Source organism: Salmo salar, chromosome 04 (assembly GCF_965601325.2).
Source record: "Salmo salar chromosome 04, fSalSal1, whole genome shotgun sequence".
NCBI classification, from domain to species: Eukaryota; Metazoa; Chordata; class Actinopteri; order Salmoniformes; family Salmonidae; genus Salmo; species Salmo salar.
In genome coordinates this window covers 46658217-46677534 of record NC_138294.1, presented here as the reverse complement: position 1 = coordinate 46677534, position 19318 = coordinate 46658217, and the positions used below count along the sequence as shown (strand labels likewise).

The window sequence follows — 19318 nt, the reverse complement described above, 5'->3', positions numbered from 1 at the left end:
TATTTCTTGGTCTGACAAGAGAAAATCTAAACTATTGTTACTAAACCCTTGCAGAGAATCCACAAAATTCAAAATTCCATCACTTCATGGGTGTGACATCACAGAGGGGGGCACAGCAAGCTACAAACACGAAGCTCAAGGTAAGGCTTTTTTTCTCTTTGATGTTAAGGTTCTAAAACTGTCCAAAATAATGCACTGTGCATACTATGTACTGGTGCATCAAAATATATAGAAAGTTGCCAATTTTGTAATTGTCTTTTTTTTTGTTTACCAACCATAGCTAGCTAAAGTAGGACAGTATGGAGTAGATAAAGTGGGACAGCATAATACACTTCTCCAATGGAGAAAAGAGATCCAGTTTTTATTAGAGATCCCATGTACTTCGGTTAGGCAGGGCTCTGGTTCTTGTAGTACTGTTATTTGAGTTAACCTCTTCAGACATCTATCCAACATATTATCCCAACACGTGATACATTTCTGAAATCCTCAGAAGTTTCCTAATCACACAAAAGTTTATTGAATTGTCATTGGGGTACAATTAGGACTATAATAATAGTGTCCCAGTTTAGCTAACCTGCTGTCCCAGTCTACCACATGCAAATTGAAAATATGGTTTTGCCTCAGTATACACAAATGGGTGTGTCATGCCGCCTGTAAATATGATATCAAAATGTAATTTTTTTAAAATTATAAAACATCTTGATTTCAGAAATGTATCATGTATTGGGTTAATATGTTAAATAGATGTCGAAAGAGGGTACAGAAGACGGAAATGCAAAGTGTCCCACTTATTCGTAATTCACCCTATGCAAAATGGGTCAACTTTGAGCCCCTTTTATCTCCTAAATGTTTTGGTATTCAGGTACAAAAAGTAACTTTCTGACCACTTCTTCCATGGGCAAACATGTATGGAAAGTTTTGTTTAAATCAAAAGGGTTGCTGTCAAAAAGTGATTGAATTCGAGTGGATTTTCCCTCCTCATAACTAGCCAGTTTGTTTCTAACATGTGGAAACGGGGATTGTTCGACAATGCAGCCGACAGTGAAGGCGACTGCTGGCTGACTGATCTACAATGCCGTGTTAAAAACAACTGGGAACTTGGAAATCTCTGACTTCCGACTTCGGTGTGTTCAACACAATATGGGAACTCAGAAAAAACACGAGCTCCGACTGGGAAAAAAATCGTTTTGAACGGTCATCCAACTCAGAATTCCAAGTCGGGAACTGGACCTGAAGATCCCTGACAAGTTCCCAGTTGTCTTGAAAGGACCATAAACTCAACTCCACGACATACGATGGAGTTCAGTGGTGACGAGTGTGGGCGGACTGCACCCCCGACTACATCGAGTCCCTATCTGTCGATAGTACAAATGTTCATTCTTTAATGCTTTCTTTGTATCTATGTTTGTCCTGTGTAAATGCAAGCTTTTCTTTGGGTGCTGAAAGCTGTAGTTTTTGATAAAAGTAGAGTTTTATGCGACGTGTAGTGGTGTACATTTCAATTAAGGATGTGCATGACATAGATGTTCTCTTTACCATCCACCACAGGCATGCATCTCCCCACATGAAGAGGAACAAAGGGACTAATTGTCCAGTGGACTGTCTGTGCCTTGGCACCAGCCATGATGCCCGGGCAGCGAGGGCTGTGTATTTACTGATGAGAAGGGCTGCTGCTTCCTCTGCCATAGCTTACCCGGGTGCATGCTCTGCTAACTCTGACGCAAGGCCTCCTGACCTGCCCCCACCACAGACTTCTCTGACCTGGGCTCAGCAGGGGTGTACCACTCCTGCAACCAGACTGTTGACTCTCCTCACTTCCACAACTTTGACTTTAAAGGGGGCTGACTCTGACTTTGATGCCTTTGACTGTGGGGGACATTCATTCTAATGGGAAAATGATGACATCTACTGCCAAGACTTTCAATCCTCCTGTCCCTCCTTAATAGAGCCCCACAGTGGAGGTGTCATAATACCCATAAAACCTAGCGGTCAAACAGGGAAATGGTTCCAATTGTTTTTACACTATTTTTCCCATAGGGAATTTTAGAAACACTTAAAATAAGGGCTGTGTTTTGTGTAGGCTTACCATGGCATGACGTTTTGATAACCATGTAAATCTCTCTCGGACAAGGTGACTTCTAAAATCCCCTATGGGAAAAATGATTGGAACCATTTCCTTGTTTGACCGCTAGGTTTTATGGGTATTATGACTCATACTGTGGTACTCTATGAAAATACAAGGGTAATTGCCTCTTATTGTTGGCCCATTTGTAAGTGATATGTGCTGATAAAAAAAAAACATTGAAGCTCTATTTTCTTATGTTTTATCCTTGTTTGTTTTCAACCTGTCTGATGCCATTCTCTGGCTGTGGATAGAGCATGGCTTTCTTGATACTGTTTTTAATGATGTAATGTAAGCATACCTTCTCTTTTCAACTATTTGTTTTTAGTTTACTTATATGTTGCTTAATTAAATACCAGGGTCCAATGGAAAAGTGTTTAATTGTCTCTTACCCCCATAGCGAGCAATATGCAGCCTTGTGTACCCTAGTTAGTACACAATAATGCATCATCATAAACATTTGATTGATATAAATGTACACAGTCGGCTATACTGTTGCGCATCTTTGTCTTCCATTGCAATAAGGCAGTTCACAATTTCCCTAGTTTTCTACAAGGTCATCCAAGCAAGGAGTACAACCATAAGAGCATTAGGTAAACACCAATTATTGATTTAAAAAAAACTTATATAAAAAGAAAAAACTTTATAAAGACAAATTCCCTCTCTTGACTTAAATATTTTATTCCCTTGTGGAAGGAAATGAACAGAGCGGTCAAAACCTTTTGCCGGTTTCTCTCAACGTCAGCTTCCGTAGTTTCTTGTTTGGTTGCCAAGGAAATGAGGATCATGGTGGCTTCAGCATTTTCATCTCATTGAATCCAAGCGGTAGCTGTGTTTTTGACATTATTGTTTTTGTTTTACTGACTATGTTTTGTATAAAGTGATGTATTAAAACGGTCATCAAATGTTCTAGTTTGCTAGCTAACAAACAACCATATTTCAAGCCAGCTATGTTGACGAATTTATCATTTGAACCTACAACTACGAGGCTAGCTAGCTAACGTTAGCCAGATAGCTAACTAATCCCTGCTAGCCACTGACACTGTAAACAGATGTTCAATTCAGCGTTATTATGTGCTCTACCTGCAGGCAGAGGAGCTGCACATATACCGGTAATGGCAGAGCTGCACATTATCGGTCAGATCGTTGGGGCAAGCGGCTTCCCTCAGAGTAGTCTCTTCTGCAAGTGGGGAATTCATACAGGTGTCTTTTGTTGTATTCAGATTATTTTATTGAGCATTTTACTTCACCTCATCCGTTGTGATTGTGATACTCTGTTTCCAACCACACGTCTATTTCGTTATGTAAGGGGGTGCATGGCGACTTCTCTCTGGCTTGAAGGAGGGGCAGACCCAAGTGGATTTGCCTCAGACAGGGGACATGGCATACTGGAGTCATCCCATTGATCTGCACTACACCACTAAAGGACTGCAAGGTAGTTAGCTAGCTTCCTGACAATTTATAAGTAGCAGTTCATCACAGACGTCAATTAAAAGCTACATAACTTACATACCTACATTTACCAAGCCTAGATTTCAGGTTAATAATAACAGGGTAAGACTGGAAAATTGTCAAAGACTCCAGCCACCCAAGCCATAGACTGTTCACTCTGCTACTGCACGGCAAGCAGTACCGGAGCGCCAAGTCTGGGATCAAAAGGCACCTGAACAGCTTCAACCCCCAATTCATAAAACTGCTGAACAGTTGATCAAATGGCTACCCGGACTATTTGCATTGACCTCTTTTTGCACTGACTCTTTTACACTGACTCTATGCGTGGACACTCACTGGACTCTACCCACACACACACTGACACTCCAACACATCACACACACACGTTACATACGCTCACACACACAAAACACACACACTTTCACATTCTCGGCATACGCTGCTGCTTTGTTTATTTTCTATCCTGATTACCTAGTCACTTTTACCCCTACCTACATGTACATATTACCTCAACTACCTCGTACCCCTGCACATTGACTCAGAACCGGCACTTATATGTAGCCTCGCTGTTGTTATTTATTATGATTGTTATTCATTGTGTTACTATTTTCTATTTTTATTTGCTAATTTTCTTACTTTTGAACTCTGCGTTGTTGGGCTCGTAAGTAAGCATTTCACAGTAATGTCTACACCTGTTGTATTTGGTTTGATTGACTAATTTCACTTCTCTTCCCCATTAGGCTGGCCCAAGCTTCACCTGCAGGTTTGGCACCAGGATGCATTTGGGCGCTGTCAGCTGTATGGTTATGGATATTGCCATGTGCCCTCCAGCCCAGGGCACCACCATGTACGCTGTGTGACCTGGAGACCACTGGGATCCTGGCAGGAGCAGATAGCTCAAACCTTTGTGGGTGGAGGTCCCCAGCTGCGCTCCACAGACATCATATACAGTGGGGCGGACAGATATAGGCTGCACACAGTGGCTATGGGCACTGTAGAGTTGGAGCTAGGCATCATCATGCGACACTTTGACAGATATGGTGTAGAGAGCTGAAATGTTGAGAGATGGGACAGAGCAAAGGGTGAATGGAGAGAGGCCTGAATGGAGCACTGTATTGTTACTGGGTGTGGATTTTGACCATATCTGCAACGGGTACATAAAGACTGAGCAGGTCAGATTAGATATTTTGCCTTGTGAGATGCGTTGATGTTGCATACATACACTATAGATACAAAAGTATGCGGACACCCCTTCAAATTAGTGGATTCGGCTATTTCAGCCACACCCATTGCTGACAGGTGTATAAAATCAACAAGTCAAATTTCTGCCCTGCTAGAGCTGACCCGGTCAACTGTAAGTGACGTTATTATGAAGTGGAAACGTCTAGGAGCAATAACGGCTCAGTGCTGAAGCGTGTAGCGCATAAAAATAATCTGTCCTCGGTTGCAACACTCAATACCAAGCTCCAAACAGCCTCTGGAAGCAATGTCAGCACAAGAACTGTTTGTCAGGAGCAGCTGCACACAAGCCTAAGATCACCATGCGCAATGCCAAGCGTTGGCTGGAGTGGTGTAAAGCTCGCCGCAGTTGGACTCTGGAGCAGTGGAAACGCGTTCTCTGGAGTGATGAATCAAGCTTCACATTCTGGCAGTCCGACAAACAAATCTGGGTTTGGCGGATGCCAAGAGAACGCTACCTGCCCGAATGCATAGTGCCAACTGTAAAGTTTGGTGGAGGAGGAATAATGGTCTGGGGCTGTTTTTCATGGTTCGGGCTAGGCCCCTTTTTTCCAGTGAAGGGAAATCTTAAAGCTACAGCGTACAATGACATTATAGATGATTCTGTGCTTCCATTTTTGCTGTAGGCCTTTCCCTGTTTCAGCATGACAATGCCCCACGCACAAAGCAAGGTCCATACAGAAATGGTTTGCAGAGCGGTGTGGAAGAACTTGACTGGCCTGCACAGAGCCCTGACCTCAGCCCCATTGAACACTTTTGGAATGAATTGGAACGCCGACAGCGAGCCAGGCCTAATTGCCCAACATCAGTGCCCGACCTTACTAATGCTCTTGTGGCAGAATGGAAGCAAGTCCCCGCAGCAATGTTCCAACATCTAGTGGAAAGCCTTCCCAGAAGAGTGGAGGCTGATATAGCAGCAAAGGGGGGACCAACTCCATATTAATGGCCATGATTTTGGAATGAGATGTTCGACGAGCAGGTGTCCACATACTTTTGGTCATGTAGTGTATGCTAAGACCCCAACATGCAAATGTGTGTCTTTCCCCACTTTCTCCACAAAGGGGGGTGTGAGCCTTTCAACACCATCTGCCTTCCTGATTTTCAATATTTTGAAAAAATGTATATAACTGGAGGTATTTAAAAATGCAAACCAGATTTTGTACTGTACTTAATTTCAGTTTTCTATTTTTCTATGAACTTTTTTTTAATATATATTAGAATTATGTAAATAAATCATTACCTGCATGCCTGTGATCTATAACCTAACCTGCATCATTTTGCTTTACAAATATTCCCTCAAAGTTTGCAAGTTGCATATCTAATGACACAATAAATTAACTCATCAATAATTTTATTTTTCGTAATAATATGCAGTCGTTAAAGTTTGGTAGTAGATTGTAGTAAACACAGGGTGGAGACAAAATACACTGAATATACCAAGCATTACTAAGACCTTCCTAATATTGAGTTGCACCCCCCCCCCCCCCCAGTTTGCCCTCAAAAAAGCCTAAATTCGTCGGGGCGTGGACTCTACAAGGTGTCCTAAGCGTTCCACAGGGATGCTGGCCCATGTTGACTAATGCTTCCCACAGTTGTTTCAAGTTGGCTGGATATTCTTTAGGTGGTGGACCATTCTTGATACAAACAGGAAACTGAGCGTGAAAAACCCAGCAGCGTTGCAGTTCTTGACACAAACCGGTGCGCCTGGCAGCTACTACCATACCCCTTTCAAAGGCACTTTAATCTTTTGTCTTGCCCATTCACCCTCACTGGCACACACACAATCCATGTCTCAAGGATTGAAAATCCTTCTTTAACCTGTCTCCTCCCCTTCATCTACACTGATTGAAAAAAATGTAACAATAAGGGATCATAGCTTTCACCTGGTCAGTCTGTCATTGAAAGAGTTTTGTATACTCAGTTTTGCACTGTCAGTGTACAGTTGAAGTCGGAAGTTTACATACACCTTAGCCAAATACATTTAAACTCAGTTTTTTCACAATTCCTGATATTTAATCCTAGTAAAAATTCTCTGTCTTAGGTCAGTTAGGATCACCACTTTATTTTAAGAATGTCAGAATAATAGTAGAGAGAATGATTTATTTCAGCTTTTATTTCTTTCATCACATTCCAAGTGGGTCAGAAGTTTACATACTCAATTAGTATTTGGTAGCATTGCCTTTAAATTGTTGAACTTGGGTCAAACGTTTCGGGTAGCCTTCCGCAAGCTTACCACAATAAGTTGGGTGAATTTTGGCTCATTCCTCCTGACAGAGCTGGTGTAACTGAGTCAGGTTTGTAGGCCTCCTTGCTTCCACACACCTTTTCAGTTCTGCCCACAAATGTTCTATAGGATTGAGGTCAGGGCTTTTGTGATGGCCACTCTAATACCTTAACTTGGTTGTCCTTAAGCCATTTTGCCACAACTTTGGAAGTATGCTTGGGGTCATTGTCCATTTGGAAGACCCATTTGTGACCAAGCTTTAACTTCCTGACTGATGTCTTGAGATGTTGCATCAATATATCCACATAATTTTCCGTCCTCATGATGCCATCTATTTTGTGAAGTGCACCAGTCCCTCCTGCAGCAAAGCACCCCCACAACATGATGCTGCCAGCCCCGTGCTTCACGGTTGGGATGGTGTTCTTCGGCTTGCAAGCCTCCCCTTTTTCCTCCAAACATAACGATGGTCATTATGGCCAAACAGTTCTATTTTTGTTTCATCAGACCAGAGGACATTTCTCCAGTTTTGGAGTTTGGAGTTTTGGAGCAGTGGCTTCTTCCTTGCTGAGCGGCCTTTCAGGTTATGTCGATATACGACTTGTTTTACTGTGGATATAGATACTTTTGTACCGGTTTCCTCCAGCATCTTCACACGGTCCTTTGCTGTTGTTCTGGGATTGATTTGCACTTTTCGCACCAATGTACGTTCATCTCTAGGAGACAGAACGTGTCTCCTTCCTGAGCGGTATGACGGCTGCGTGGTCCCATGGTGTTTATACGTGCGCACTATTGTTTATACAGATGAACGTGGTACCTTCAGGCGTTTGGAAATTACTCCCAAGGATGAACCAGACTTGTGGAGGTCTACCATTTTTCATCTGATTTCTTTTGATTTTCTCATGATGTCAAGCAAAGAGGCACTGAGTATGAAGGTAGGCCTTGAAATACATCCACAGGTACACCTCCAATTGACTCAAAAGATGTCAATTAGCCTGTCAGAAGCTTCTAAAGCCATGACATACTTTTCTGGAATTTTCCAAGCTGTTTAAAGGCACAGTCAACTTAGTGTATGTAAACTTCTGACCCACTGGAATTGTGATACATTGAATTATAAGAGAAATAATGTCTGTTAACAATTGTTGGAAAAATTACTTGTGTCATGCACAAAGTAGATGTCCTAACCGACTTGCCTAAACTATAGTTTCTTAACAAGAAATTTGTGGAGTGGTTGAAAAACAAGTTTTAATGACTCCAACCTAAGTATGTAAACTTCCGATTTCAACTGTATATGAACTATAAAGATATTGTAGCCAATGCAGTCTATTTAGATGATACTATGGATGATGCTACGTTTTTAGCACTTGCAGGTGGATTGAACTTAGCAAATCAACCAGTTATTTTAAGTTCTTCCATGTGTCTTGTCTTCCAGCAAAGCTAACAGAACAAGCAGCCCTGTGCTTTGAAATGGCAGAAGTTTCACAATGCTGCTCACTTCCTGGATTTAGAGTGTCATACATTTTTAGTGCAAGAGAGGAACTAGACAGAAATTCAAACAACCGGAGAAAAATATCAGTGGCTGAGGATGACTAGTAAAACAAACCGCACAATGAATGTGTGAACAGTCTAACAGGAAATATTTATTTTAGTCTGAAACGTTTTAACTAACTGGGTCTGAATATAGTAAAGACTAGAGAAGGAGCTGTAACTACGTGTGAGTGAGTTTGTTGTTGCTGTTAGGATGTCTCCGCTCTTTCATTTGTTGTGGTGTTCTCTGGCAAGGTTGGGATTGGAAAGTGCGTCTACTGGTCTAGTGAGTGACAGCATCAGTCTTGGAGAATTTGAATTGAAGCTAGGCAGTAGTTTTTGACTCCTAACATTTATTTTGCTTAATGCAATATGCTGTGTGCATGTGTTTATGAATAACTCGTTAAGACATTTTTCATTTCTCAATATCGTGATTTTTCTACACTAATGAAACGGCCCTTTTGCTTGGAAAGGGAATTGAGTCAACGGACTAAAACGTCTTCAGTAATGTTGTAAGAATTTGCAAAAAAATGTGTTTAGGAACTGATTAACAAATGTACAGTTTATAGAGGGTGGGGAAGGAAGTTGAGACAGCTTGACAATTTTCATTGAGATTTCCCTTTTATAGTTCATAACGTTACTTTCCAAATCTCACAGTTTACACAGGGCCCCCTGTTTCCAGAGCTTGTTTGTTATATTAACGTGTGTGTGTGTGTGTGTGTGTGCGTGTGTGTGCGTGTGTGTGTGTGTGTGTGTGTGTGTGTGCGCGTGTGTGTGTGCGTGTGTATTTGGGTCCCAGGAACAGGTAGTAATGTGGTGATGTGCTGTAGTTCATTCATTCCTGAATTGAGACTGCCTCTAGGGAGCACTGAGAGTCTGTGAGGCACCGTACCAGTGAGACAGTGACTCAGTCTAGGCTGAGCTCTTGTGGTGCTTCTCCGTGGTCTGACCTCGGTTCCACAGCGTGCGCCAGTCACAGAGGAGCTCAACTTGAGATCCTGAAGAGCCTCCTGTGTTTCAGTGAGTATTGTGACAGCAGCAGGAGTAGTCCATTGAAATCAGCTCACACAACGGGACACGGCGAGCTCAAACAGGACGGTAAATCCACATAATAGTCACCTCTGAAAGCCTGCTGTCTTTAAACATTGTTCCTCTTTTAAAGTGTGCCATGAGGGCAGAATGTTTGACGCTGGTTGTCTTATTGGCGCTGGAATATATGTGTCGGAGTGAAGCCATGTCCACCTGTAAGTCACTGGACTTGGAGCTGATGAAGAGAAAACGCATTGAGGCCATCCGTGGACAGATACTGAGCAAGCTGCGGCTGCCCAAGGAGCCAGAGATTGACCAGGAGGGAGACTTCGAGAAGGTCCCAACCTCCCTGATATCCATCTACAACAGCACAGTGGAGCTGAGTGAGGAGCAGGTGCACACATGCATACCACCCACTCAGGATACAGAAGAGGAAGCATACTTTGCAAAGGAGGTCCACAAGTTCAACATGAAACAAAGTGAGTACACTCAGCGCACTACCCTTGCGAGGATAACGACGCTGAGCCTTTTTCTAAAATGTTTTATGAGATTAGTGGACACATTGGAAGGGATCTTAGACCGTCAGGTAGCCTAGTGGTTAGAGCGTTGGACTTGTAACCAAGAGGTTGCAAGATCGAATCCCCGAGCTGACAAGGTAAAAATCTGTCATTCTGCCCCTGAACAAGGCATTTAACCCACTGTTCCTAGTCTGTCATTGAAAATAAGAATTTGTTCTTAACTGACTTGCCTAGTAAAATAAAAAAATCCTCCATATCCTTGATAACCCTCATCTGCGCTTATGGACTGCCCTCTTCAATTCAAACCAGAGGTTTTCAATGTGGTTCAAGTCTGGAGACTGAGATGGCCATTGCAAAATGTTGGTTTTGTGGTCAATTAACCATTTATTTGTGGATTTTATTATGTGTGCTTAGGTTATTGTCTTGCTGGAAGATCCAATTGTGGCCAAGTGTCATCCTCTTGGCAGAGGCAACCAGGTTTTGGCTAAAATGTCATGGTACTTTGTAAACTTCATGATGCTGTTGACCTTAACAAAGGCCCCAGGACTAGTGGAAGCAAAATGGCCCCATAACACCATACCATTGCAAGTAACAAAATATATTTTGGTACTTGTAACAAAATATATTTCTCTGTGCAATTGTATTAGTATAATATCATCCCTAGCAAACACAGCTGATTTAAACTAATTGCATTATAAACTGAAGATCATGATTAGTTGATTATTGGAGTCAGGTGTGTTAGCTGGGACTGGGGCAAAACTGTGACACCAATCAGGCCCCCGAGGACTGGAGTTGCCCAGGCCTGCGAGTAGCTTGTCAAGTTAAAGTGGATGTTTCCCTAGCCTTACTTTAGTCAGGTATAGGCGTGTTAAATGGTTGATGTGTGTAGGGGGGGATCTTCAAAGGTTGATTTTAAGGTATAAATCTTTAATCAAGGCTGGCCGTCATGTACAGTTATTTTAACGTTTCATCTTAGGGCATACTATTGGAGAGGCGTGCGAGATATTTGCAGACCTATGCCTATTTGGCAACGCTTTTCCACGTCGGAGAGTATATCCGTGGACGGTTTTGATAAGGAAATTGTCGTTTGCATCGTTGGGCAGTGCCCAGGAATGAATTAAGTCCAATTGTCAGATGCTACCACCCCCCTCGAAATCAAAACCAAACATGCTCAGTTCTACTTCCCGTCTGCGGCAGCAAGTTACCCAATTGCGGGTCTGATTATCTATTCTAGACAAACATGTGAAACACCAGTGTCTGTGCTAAGCTAGACACAACATGGAATCCATGTTTGGTTTTGATTTAGAGGGAGTGGGGAAATGTAACAATTGGATGTCATTCTTTCCTGGGCACCGCTCAGCGATGCAAGCAACGATTTCCTTATCAGAACCGTCAAATGATCTACTCTCCGATGTGGGAAAAGTGTAGCCAAACGGGCACAGCTACGTGTCAGCAAACTCGCAAGGTGGCTCAATGTTATACAGCTGGACCAGAGTAATGTTAGACCATATTGTCACTTAGAATGTGGAGGGTCAGACCGATGGATGGGGCCAGGGAGGTTTCCTCGGACTGATTCCCGTGTGCTTATCTGAACAGCTGGCAGGAAGGAACACTTCAGGATACATTCTGTTAAATGACTCAAGTCGTGCCCTCGCAAATAAAATGGCTTCTATCCCTGTATACCATGAAGCATCTGTTTAACCTTTCACCACACTGGATTGTGCAACGTAGGATGATGCAGAGAGGGTTAGCAGACTTGCAAATGATTAAGCTAAGCACGGCTATTTCACCCATGTCATATGTTGTGAATATGATGCATTTGAAATAGTGCTGTAGTTTCTGACTGAGCAAATTTAGAAACTGCAGTTGGTGGAACATTTTTAGGATGTAAATGTGTATAATTATGTCCTTTAGATAAGGTTGTTGACTGGAAATGGGTGTTTCTTCCATTGGTTTACTGAACTGACTGCAATGGCCCTGTCTGCTGTGTTTAAAACCACGGCCTGCCTCAACCTTTTACCTCTCCCTACCAGATGTTTCCTTCCCTTTGCTGGATCCTTCCCCTTTTCTGTCTAAAAGACAGTATAAATCTCTGCAGTGCAAACTTGTTGTCCAGGCAGTCACTGAGCCGGTTAGGCTTGCCCCAGGTCAGGATCGTGACCTCTGATGAACTCCTTTTTTTATGCTGCTGGTTTAGTGTAATGCTATGTGGTGATGCATCATGGTTTGCTCTCGAGAACCCAAGGTGGCATTCTGCTTAGAGTTCTCAGGCGTAAGTATCGCCCAGAGGCTGGGACCATGTGAACTACAATCCCGACACTCTGCTTTAATGTTTATAAACGTTAATAATCCTCACTTGCAATAAGGTTTTGGAAACATAAAGCCCTCTCCTTTCACATCACATAAAAATAACTTCACAAATGCAAATTATACATTTACTGTACACTGTTTTAACACAGTTGCAGCCAACAGTATTTTTCAGTTATAACACTTTTTGGCTTCCTTATTCCGTTACACACAGGTGTTCGGAGCACTCTAGATAGCTAATTAGCACAGGTGGTCGCCTCTGTCTTCTGTCTGTCTTCCGTAATCAATCGCTGTAACATGGAAATATGGCTGTTTGGGAACCCTAACCTTATAAAGGTTAGGGTTCCCCGTCCCCCACCGCGACAGAAGATACCTTTGTGAATAGATGCTAGAGTTAGTTAGAGGCCACAGCATGGTGTGATCTGGCCCCCAGAGCAGGCTCACTTCCTCAGCGGCCTTTCCAATGTGTAATTATTGTTATAGACTCACAGGGGTAATTTTGGCTCCAGCGGATAGTATTTGAGGAAAAGCCAAACCTGAAACTGCATTCGCCTCTCCCTGAGAGTGTCTTTTTATATAACAGAATCTATCCACAATAGTTTTATTACCGGTACAATGCTTTCTCTATGGCCTCTTCTCTTGCACTGACTGGTCCTGTCGTAGAAATAACAAACAATCACTGACTGACTCCTTCTTTCCCAGGTGAGAACAACATTAAGCACCAAATGCTCTTCAACATGTCTGAGATGCGGTCTGTATTAGGGACAGATCGACTGCTCTCTCAAGCTGAGCTCCGTCTCCTCATCAAAAATCGTGGCATGCAGGACAGCAGCGAGCAGAGGCTGGAACTCTACAGAGGCGTTGGAGATAAGGCACGTTACATGAAGTCCCATTTTATCTCAAAGGAATGGGCCAATCGCTGGATCTCCTTTGATGTTACACAGACTCTGAGGGAGTGGCTGCAAGGGGCTGGTAAGTTACAATTTCCTTTAGGGTTGTAGTCATAATTGCATAACACAAACAGTATGTTGAATCAATGACAATCATATCCTGTTACAAATCTGTGTTTGATTTAAGTGGCACTACAAAGAAGGCCTATGGCAAAGCATGTGTAACAACTTTCCAATAGACTTTTACACCTAAAACAGCAGACCTATTCCTTCAGGTTTAAAAAAAAGTTTGATACACAATTCATATTTGGATTTGTACAAAATTTTCCAGGAAAGGAGCAAGGATTCCAATTGAAGTTGCCTTGTGATTGTGGGAAAACAATGGAAGAATTCCGCTTTGAAATAGCAGGTATTTGCAGTCTACTAGCTATATTCACTATATTGAAATCAACTCAAGCCACACGTTTTCTGACAAACCTCCACTGTAAATCTCTTTACTGACAAATGTGTCAATGTTTTATACAAAAGGGATGAACAAGCCCAGGGGAGATAAAGAAACTCTCTTCATGAACATGCCAAAGCCTCACATTTTACTGATGTCACTTCCTGTGGAACGCCACAGCCAGCTTAGCTCTCGGAAGAAACGACAAACCACTACTGAAGAGATCTGCTCAGAGTGAGACTATCCTTTATTCCACCGGCCCAAGAGAACATTTTATAACTATCAATTCATGTCTCTTAAATGTGTGTTAATTAAGCAATAAGGCACAAGGGGGTGTGGTATATGGCCTATATACCACGGCTAAGGGTTGTTCTTATGCACGACGCAACGCGGAGTGCCTGGATACAGCCCTTAGCCTTGGTATATTCGCCATATACCACAAACCCCCGAGGTGCCTTATTGCTATTATAAACTGGTTACCAACGTAATTAGAGCAGTAAAACTAAATGTTTTGTCATACCCGTGGTATACTGTCAGCCAATCAGCATTCAGGCTCGAACCACCCAGTTTATAATCTCTTTTAGCTGATGGATATACTGTAGGCCTACTTAGACGCCTTGTTAACACCCTGTTTTTAAGAGATGAGGTGTATAACTCACAGGTGTGTGTGTGTACCCCCAGCAAATCGGAGAGTTGCTGTGTGCGAAAGCTTTACATTGACTTCCGTAAGGACCTGGGCTGGAAATGGATCCATGAACCCACTGGCTACTTTGCTAACTACTGCATGGGCCCCTGCACCTATATATGGAACACAGAGAACAAGTACTCCCAGGTAATGCTACCAATCATGTATCTGTAAGCCTCCCTATTGTTTATTGTCTAAAGGATCTGTACAGTTGGGGCTTTAAGTAATGCCACTATATAGCCACGGGGTGAGATTGAGACTATATACAGAACGAGATGGTCTGTAACTGTTCAATGAGATATTTAGTAACCTTTTGTTTACTTAACCACAGGTACTGGCTCTGTATAAGCACCACAATCCTGGAGCCTCTGCCCAACCTTGCTGTGTTCCACAGGTCTTGGAGCCCCTACCCATTCTCTACTATGTGGGTAGACAACACAAGGTCTGTGAATACTGTATTGTTAACTCTCATAACATCTTCACTGAATTGAAATGATAGTCAACGAAGCTGCTGGGTTAAAATGTTTCTGAACAATGTCTATCCACTGAAGGTACTCTTCCTTTTTTTCCCTTTTCTTGCACAGGTGGAGCAGTTGTCCAATATGATTGTTAAGTCCTGCAAGTGTAGCTAGAATTACATATATATCCATTTTGTTATTCATCGTATTTCCTTGTACTCATGGAGTCCTGGCGAAAATCTGGATGTAGTCCAGACATCATTTCCGAATGTTAATAATATTATTTCACATATTTCCCAGCTGAGGATTTCCCTATTCAATGATTAGTGGATGTTTTTTTTTTTAATTGTAATTTATTTTATATATATACACTGCTCAAAAAAATAAAGGGAACACTTAAACAACACAATGTAACTCCAAGTCAATCACACTTCTGTGAAATCAAACTGTCCACTTAGGAAGCAACACTGATTGACAATACATTTCACATGCTGTTGTGCAAATGGAATAGACAACAGGTGGAAATTATAGGCAATTAGCAAGACACCCCCAATAAAGAAGTGGTTCTGCAGGTGGGGACCACAGACCACTTCTCAGTTCCTATGCTTCCTGGCTGATGTTTTGGTCACTTTTGAATGCTGGCGGTGCTTTCACTCTAGTGGTAGCATGAGACGGAGTCTACAACCCACACAAGTGGCTCAGGTAGTGCAGCTCATCCAGGATGGCACATCAATGCGAGCTGTGGCAAGAAGGTTTGCTGTGTCTGTCAGCGTAGTGTCCAGAGCATGGAGGCGCTACCAGGGGACAGGCCAGTACATCAGGAGACGTGGAGGAGGCTGTAGGAGGGCAACAACCCAGCAGCAGGACCGCTACCTCCGCCTTTGTGCAAGGAGGAGCAGGAGGAGCACTGCCAGAGCCCTGCAAAATGACCTCCAGCAGGCCACAAATGTGCATGTGTCTGCTCAAACGGTCAGAAACAGACTCCATGAGGGCCCGACGTCCACAGGTGGGGGTTGTGCTTACTGCCCAACACCGTGCAGGACGTTTGGCATTTGCCAGAGAACACCAAGATTTGCAAATTCGCCACTGGCGCCCTGTGCTCTTCACAGATGAAAGCAGGTTCACACTGAGCACGTGACAGACATGACAGAGTCTGGAGACGCTGTGGAGAACGTTCTGCTGCCTGCAACATCCTCCAGCATGACTGGTTTGGCGGTGGGTCAGTCATGGTGTGGGGTGGCATTTCTTTGGGGGGTCGCACAGCCCTCCATGTGCTCGCCAGAGGTAGTCTGACTGCCATTAGGTACCGAGATGAGATCCTCAGACCCCTTGTGAGACCATATGCTGGTGCGGTTGGCCCTGGGTTCCTCCTAATGCAAGACAATGCTAGACCTCATGTGGCTGGAGTGTGTCAGCAGTTCCTGCAAGAGGAAGGCATTGATGCTATGGACTGGCCCGCCCGTTCCCCAGACCTGAATCCAATTGAGCACATCTGGGACATCATGTCTCGCTCCATCCACCAACGCCACGTTGCACCATAGACTGTCCAGGAGTTGGCGGATGCTTGAGTCCAGGTCTGGGAGGAGATCCCTCAGGAGACCATCCGCCACCTCATCAGGAGCATGCCCAGGCGTTGTAGGGAGGTCATACAGGCACGTGGAGGCCACACACACTACTGAGCCTCATTTTGACTTGTTTTAATGACATTACATCAAAGTTGGATCAGCCTGTAGTGTGGTTTTCCACTTTAATTTTGAGTGTGACTCCAAATCCAGACATCCATGGGTTGATAAATTGGATTTCCATTGATTATTTTTGTGTGATTTTGTTGTCAGCACATTCAACTATGTAAAGAAAAAAGTATTTAATAAGATTATTTCTTTCATTCAGATCTAGGATGTGTTGTTTAAATGTTCCCTTTATTTTTTTGAGCAGTATATATATATATATATAAATATATATAGTGGTTTATGGAGTTTTTTAATAGTTATTTAGATTTGCCAATGTCCTGGGTGTGTCAATAGACTTGTCTTATTGTCATTGTGTTTCAGTATTTACAGTGTATTCACAAATTATTCAGACCCCTTCTCTTTTTCCACATTTTGTTACGTTACAGCCTTATTCTGAAACGGATTAAATTAAATACAAATCCTCATCAATCTACACACAATACCTGTAAAAAAGGTTGTCCCCCTCCTCTCCTCTCTACCTAACTTCCCCTTCACAGTTCCTTCAGTTTCCCATAAGTCCTGTTAGTTTGGCTGCTCAGCCTACCTAAGTTATCCCTCACCCATCATAGCCCTGCCATTCCCAACCAATCAGAGTGCTTGGAAAGGGGCATCTGGACACTGCACTCACCCACTCAGGTCAGAGCATTATTGTTGTCTGAATGGAGAAGACGCATGTGTCTGAGGACTTTTTATTGTCGACATTAACACGAAAGTCTGACTGTTGTGTGTGTGTGCATTGAAATAACCACAACAATAAGTCGTTCGAATTACCAAAATCATATAAACATCTTCAATGGAAACATCTGTGTGTGTGTGTGGAGGTGACTATCAAGAGTACAGTGATGGGCCTCAACATCATGTTCTAACCAGACAGCACTATAGTGGGCAGAAACAAACCAATCAGTTATAAGTATATAGCGGGTGAGGGCATTCACAGCCGACCGCTTAGACGGGTGAGGGCATACCAGCCAACCGTTTTTACGTTGTTCTTCTAGACGGATTTAGGGACCAACTGTTTTTTTACATGGTCCGTCATTTGTCCAGATTAGTTTTTACAATACCACATAATGACAAAGCGAAAACCCGTGATTGTGTCGAGGCACAGATCTTGGGAAGGGTACCAAAACATTTCTGCAGCATTGAAGATCCCCAAGAACACAGTGGCTTCCATCATTCTTAAGTGGAATAAGTTTGGAACCACCAAGACTCTTCCTAGAGCTGGCCGCCCGGCTAAACTGAGCAATCGGGGGGAGAAGGGCCTTGGTCAGGGTGGTGACCAAGAACCTGATGGTGTCTCTGACAGAGCTCCAGTTCCTCTATGGAGATGGGAGAACCTTCCAGAATGACAACCATCTCTGCAGCACTCTACCAATCAGGCCTTTATGGTAGTGGCCAGATGGAAGCCACTCCTCAGTAAAAGGCACATGACAGCCCTCTTGGAGTTTGCCAAAAGGCATCTAAAAGACTCTCAGAACATGAGAAACAAGATTCTCTGATGAAACCAAGATTGAACTCTTTGGCCTGAACGCGAAGCGTCACGTCTGGAGGAAACCTCGCACCATCCCTACGGTGAAGCATGGTGGTGGCAGCATAATGCTGTGGGGATGTTTTTCAGCGGCAGGGAGTAGGAGACTAGTCAGGATTGAGGGAAAGATGAATGGAGCAAAGTACAGCGAGATCCTTGACGAAAACCTGCTCCAGAGCAGTCAGGACCTCAGACTGGGGTGAAGGTTCACCTTCCAACAGGACAACGACCCTAAGCACACAACCAAGACAATGCAGGAGTGACTTCGGGACAAGTCTCTGAATGTCCTTGAGTTGCCCAGCCAGAGCCCAGACATGAACCAGATCGGACATCTCTTGAGAGACCTGAAAATAGCTGTGCAGCGACGCTCCCCATCCAACCTGACAGCGCTTGAGAGGATCTGCAGAGAAGAATGGGAGAAACTCCCCAAATACAGGTGTGCCAAGCTTGTAGCGTCATACCCAAGAAGAATCAAGGCTATAGTCGCTGCCAAAGGTCCTTCAATAAAGTACTGAGTAAAGGGTCTGAATACTTATGTAAATTTAATATTTGTATTTTTTATAAACTAGCAAAAAAAATCTAAATGCATTTTTGCTTTGTCATTATGGGGTATTGTGTGTAGATTGATGAAGAAAAATTTATTTAATCAATTTGAGAATAAGGTTGTAAAGTAACAAAATGTGGAAAAAGTCAAGCAGTCTGAATGCTTTCCAAATGCACTGTATGCTCCCTGGGGCACTTCCTCAGGAAGTATAGAGGAAGGAGACAGGATTAGTTTGGGTCTGTTACTCAAAATACTGAATGTACAATAGCATGAACTCCCTCTTATTAGTTGCCGTTCATCTTTTAAATCATCTTCATCACACCCCTCATCAAGTCTCAAGAAGGTAATTGAATAAAAATAAAAAACTAATTGTGATTAAGCGTACTCGACCAACAGTTTACATCATTTGTAGATACTATGTGTCTTTAACTATAAATAAGTTAACAGGCTGCTTGACTGACACTCTTTGATGGTATGTCAGGCCGATGTGATAGTGCTGGTTGGCTCTCACTCAAGGTTAAGTGCATGTGAGAGTCTTTGTGCTTGCAGACACCTGCGGCCCACTTTTCACGTTTTCCCTCTCCGCAGTGCATTCCATCTGGTGGAAATACAGTACCACTCCCTCAGTG

At 43.1% G+C, this 19318-nt stretch overlaps 2 protein-coding genes across 4 annotated transcripts; both read left to right on the top strand.

Moving 5' to 3' along the window:
• Window positions 1–2825: 2825 nt before the first annotated feature.
• LOC106603182 (B9 domain-containing protein 2) lies at window positions 2826–6275 on the top strand. 2 transcript variants are annotated; one of them, XM_014196508.3, is made up of 4 exons: window positions 2826–2947; window positions 3212–3325; window positions 3432–3557; window positions 4315–6274. In XM_014196508.3, exons 2-4 carry the CDS (start codon window positions 3238–3240, stop codon window positions 4626–4628), a joined length of 528 nt encoding a protein of 175 aa, XP_014051983.1. In that variant the 5' UTR covers window positions 2826–2947; window positions 3212–3237; the 3' UTR covers window positions 4629–6274. The 2 variants fall into 2 exon arrangements, with proteins under 2 accessions (XP_014051983.1, XP_045573609.1); XM_045717653.2 differs by lacking the exon at window positions 2826–2947 and having other exon boundaries at window positions 2964–3325; window positions 4315–6275.
• A 2284-nt stretch (window positions 6276–8559) lies between these two features.
• Window positions 8560–19078, top strand: LOC100136559 (transforming growth factor beta-1 proprotein). Of its 2 annotated transcripts, none has more exons than XM_014196502.3 (8): window positions 8560–8847; window positions 9361–10069; window positions 13118–13387; window positions 13637–13714; window positions 13834–13981; window positions 14429–14579; window positions 14764–14874; window positions 15017–19078. In XM_014196502.3, exons 2-8 carry the CDS (start codon window positions 9730–9732, stop codon window positions 15062–15064), a joined length of 1146 nt encoding a protein of 381 aa, XP_014051977.1. In that variant the 5' UTR covers window positions 8560–8847; window positions 9361–9729; the 3' UTR covers window positions 15065–19078. The 2 variants fall into 2 exon arrangements, with proteins under 2 accessions (XP_014051977.1, XP_014051978.1); XM_014196503.3 differs by having other exon boundaries at window positions 8561–8748.
• The last annotated feature ends 240 nt before the right edge of the window (window positions 19079–19318 follow it).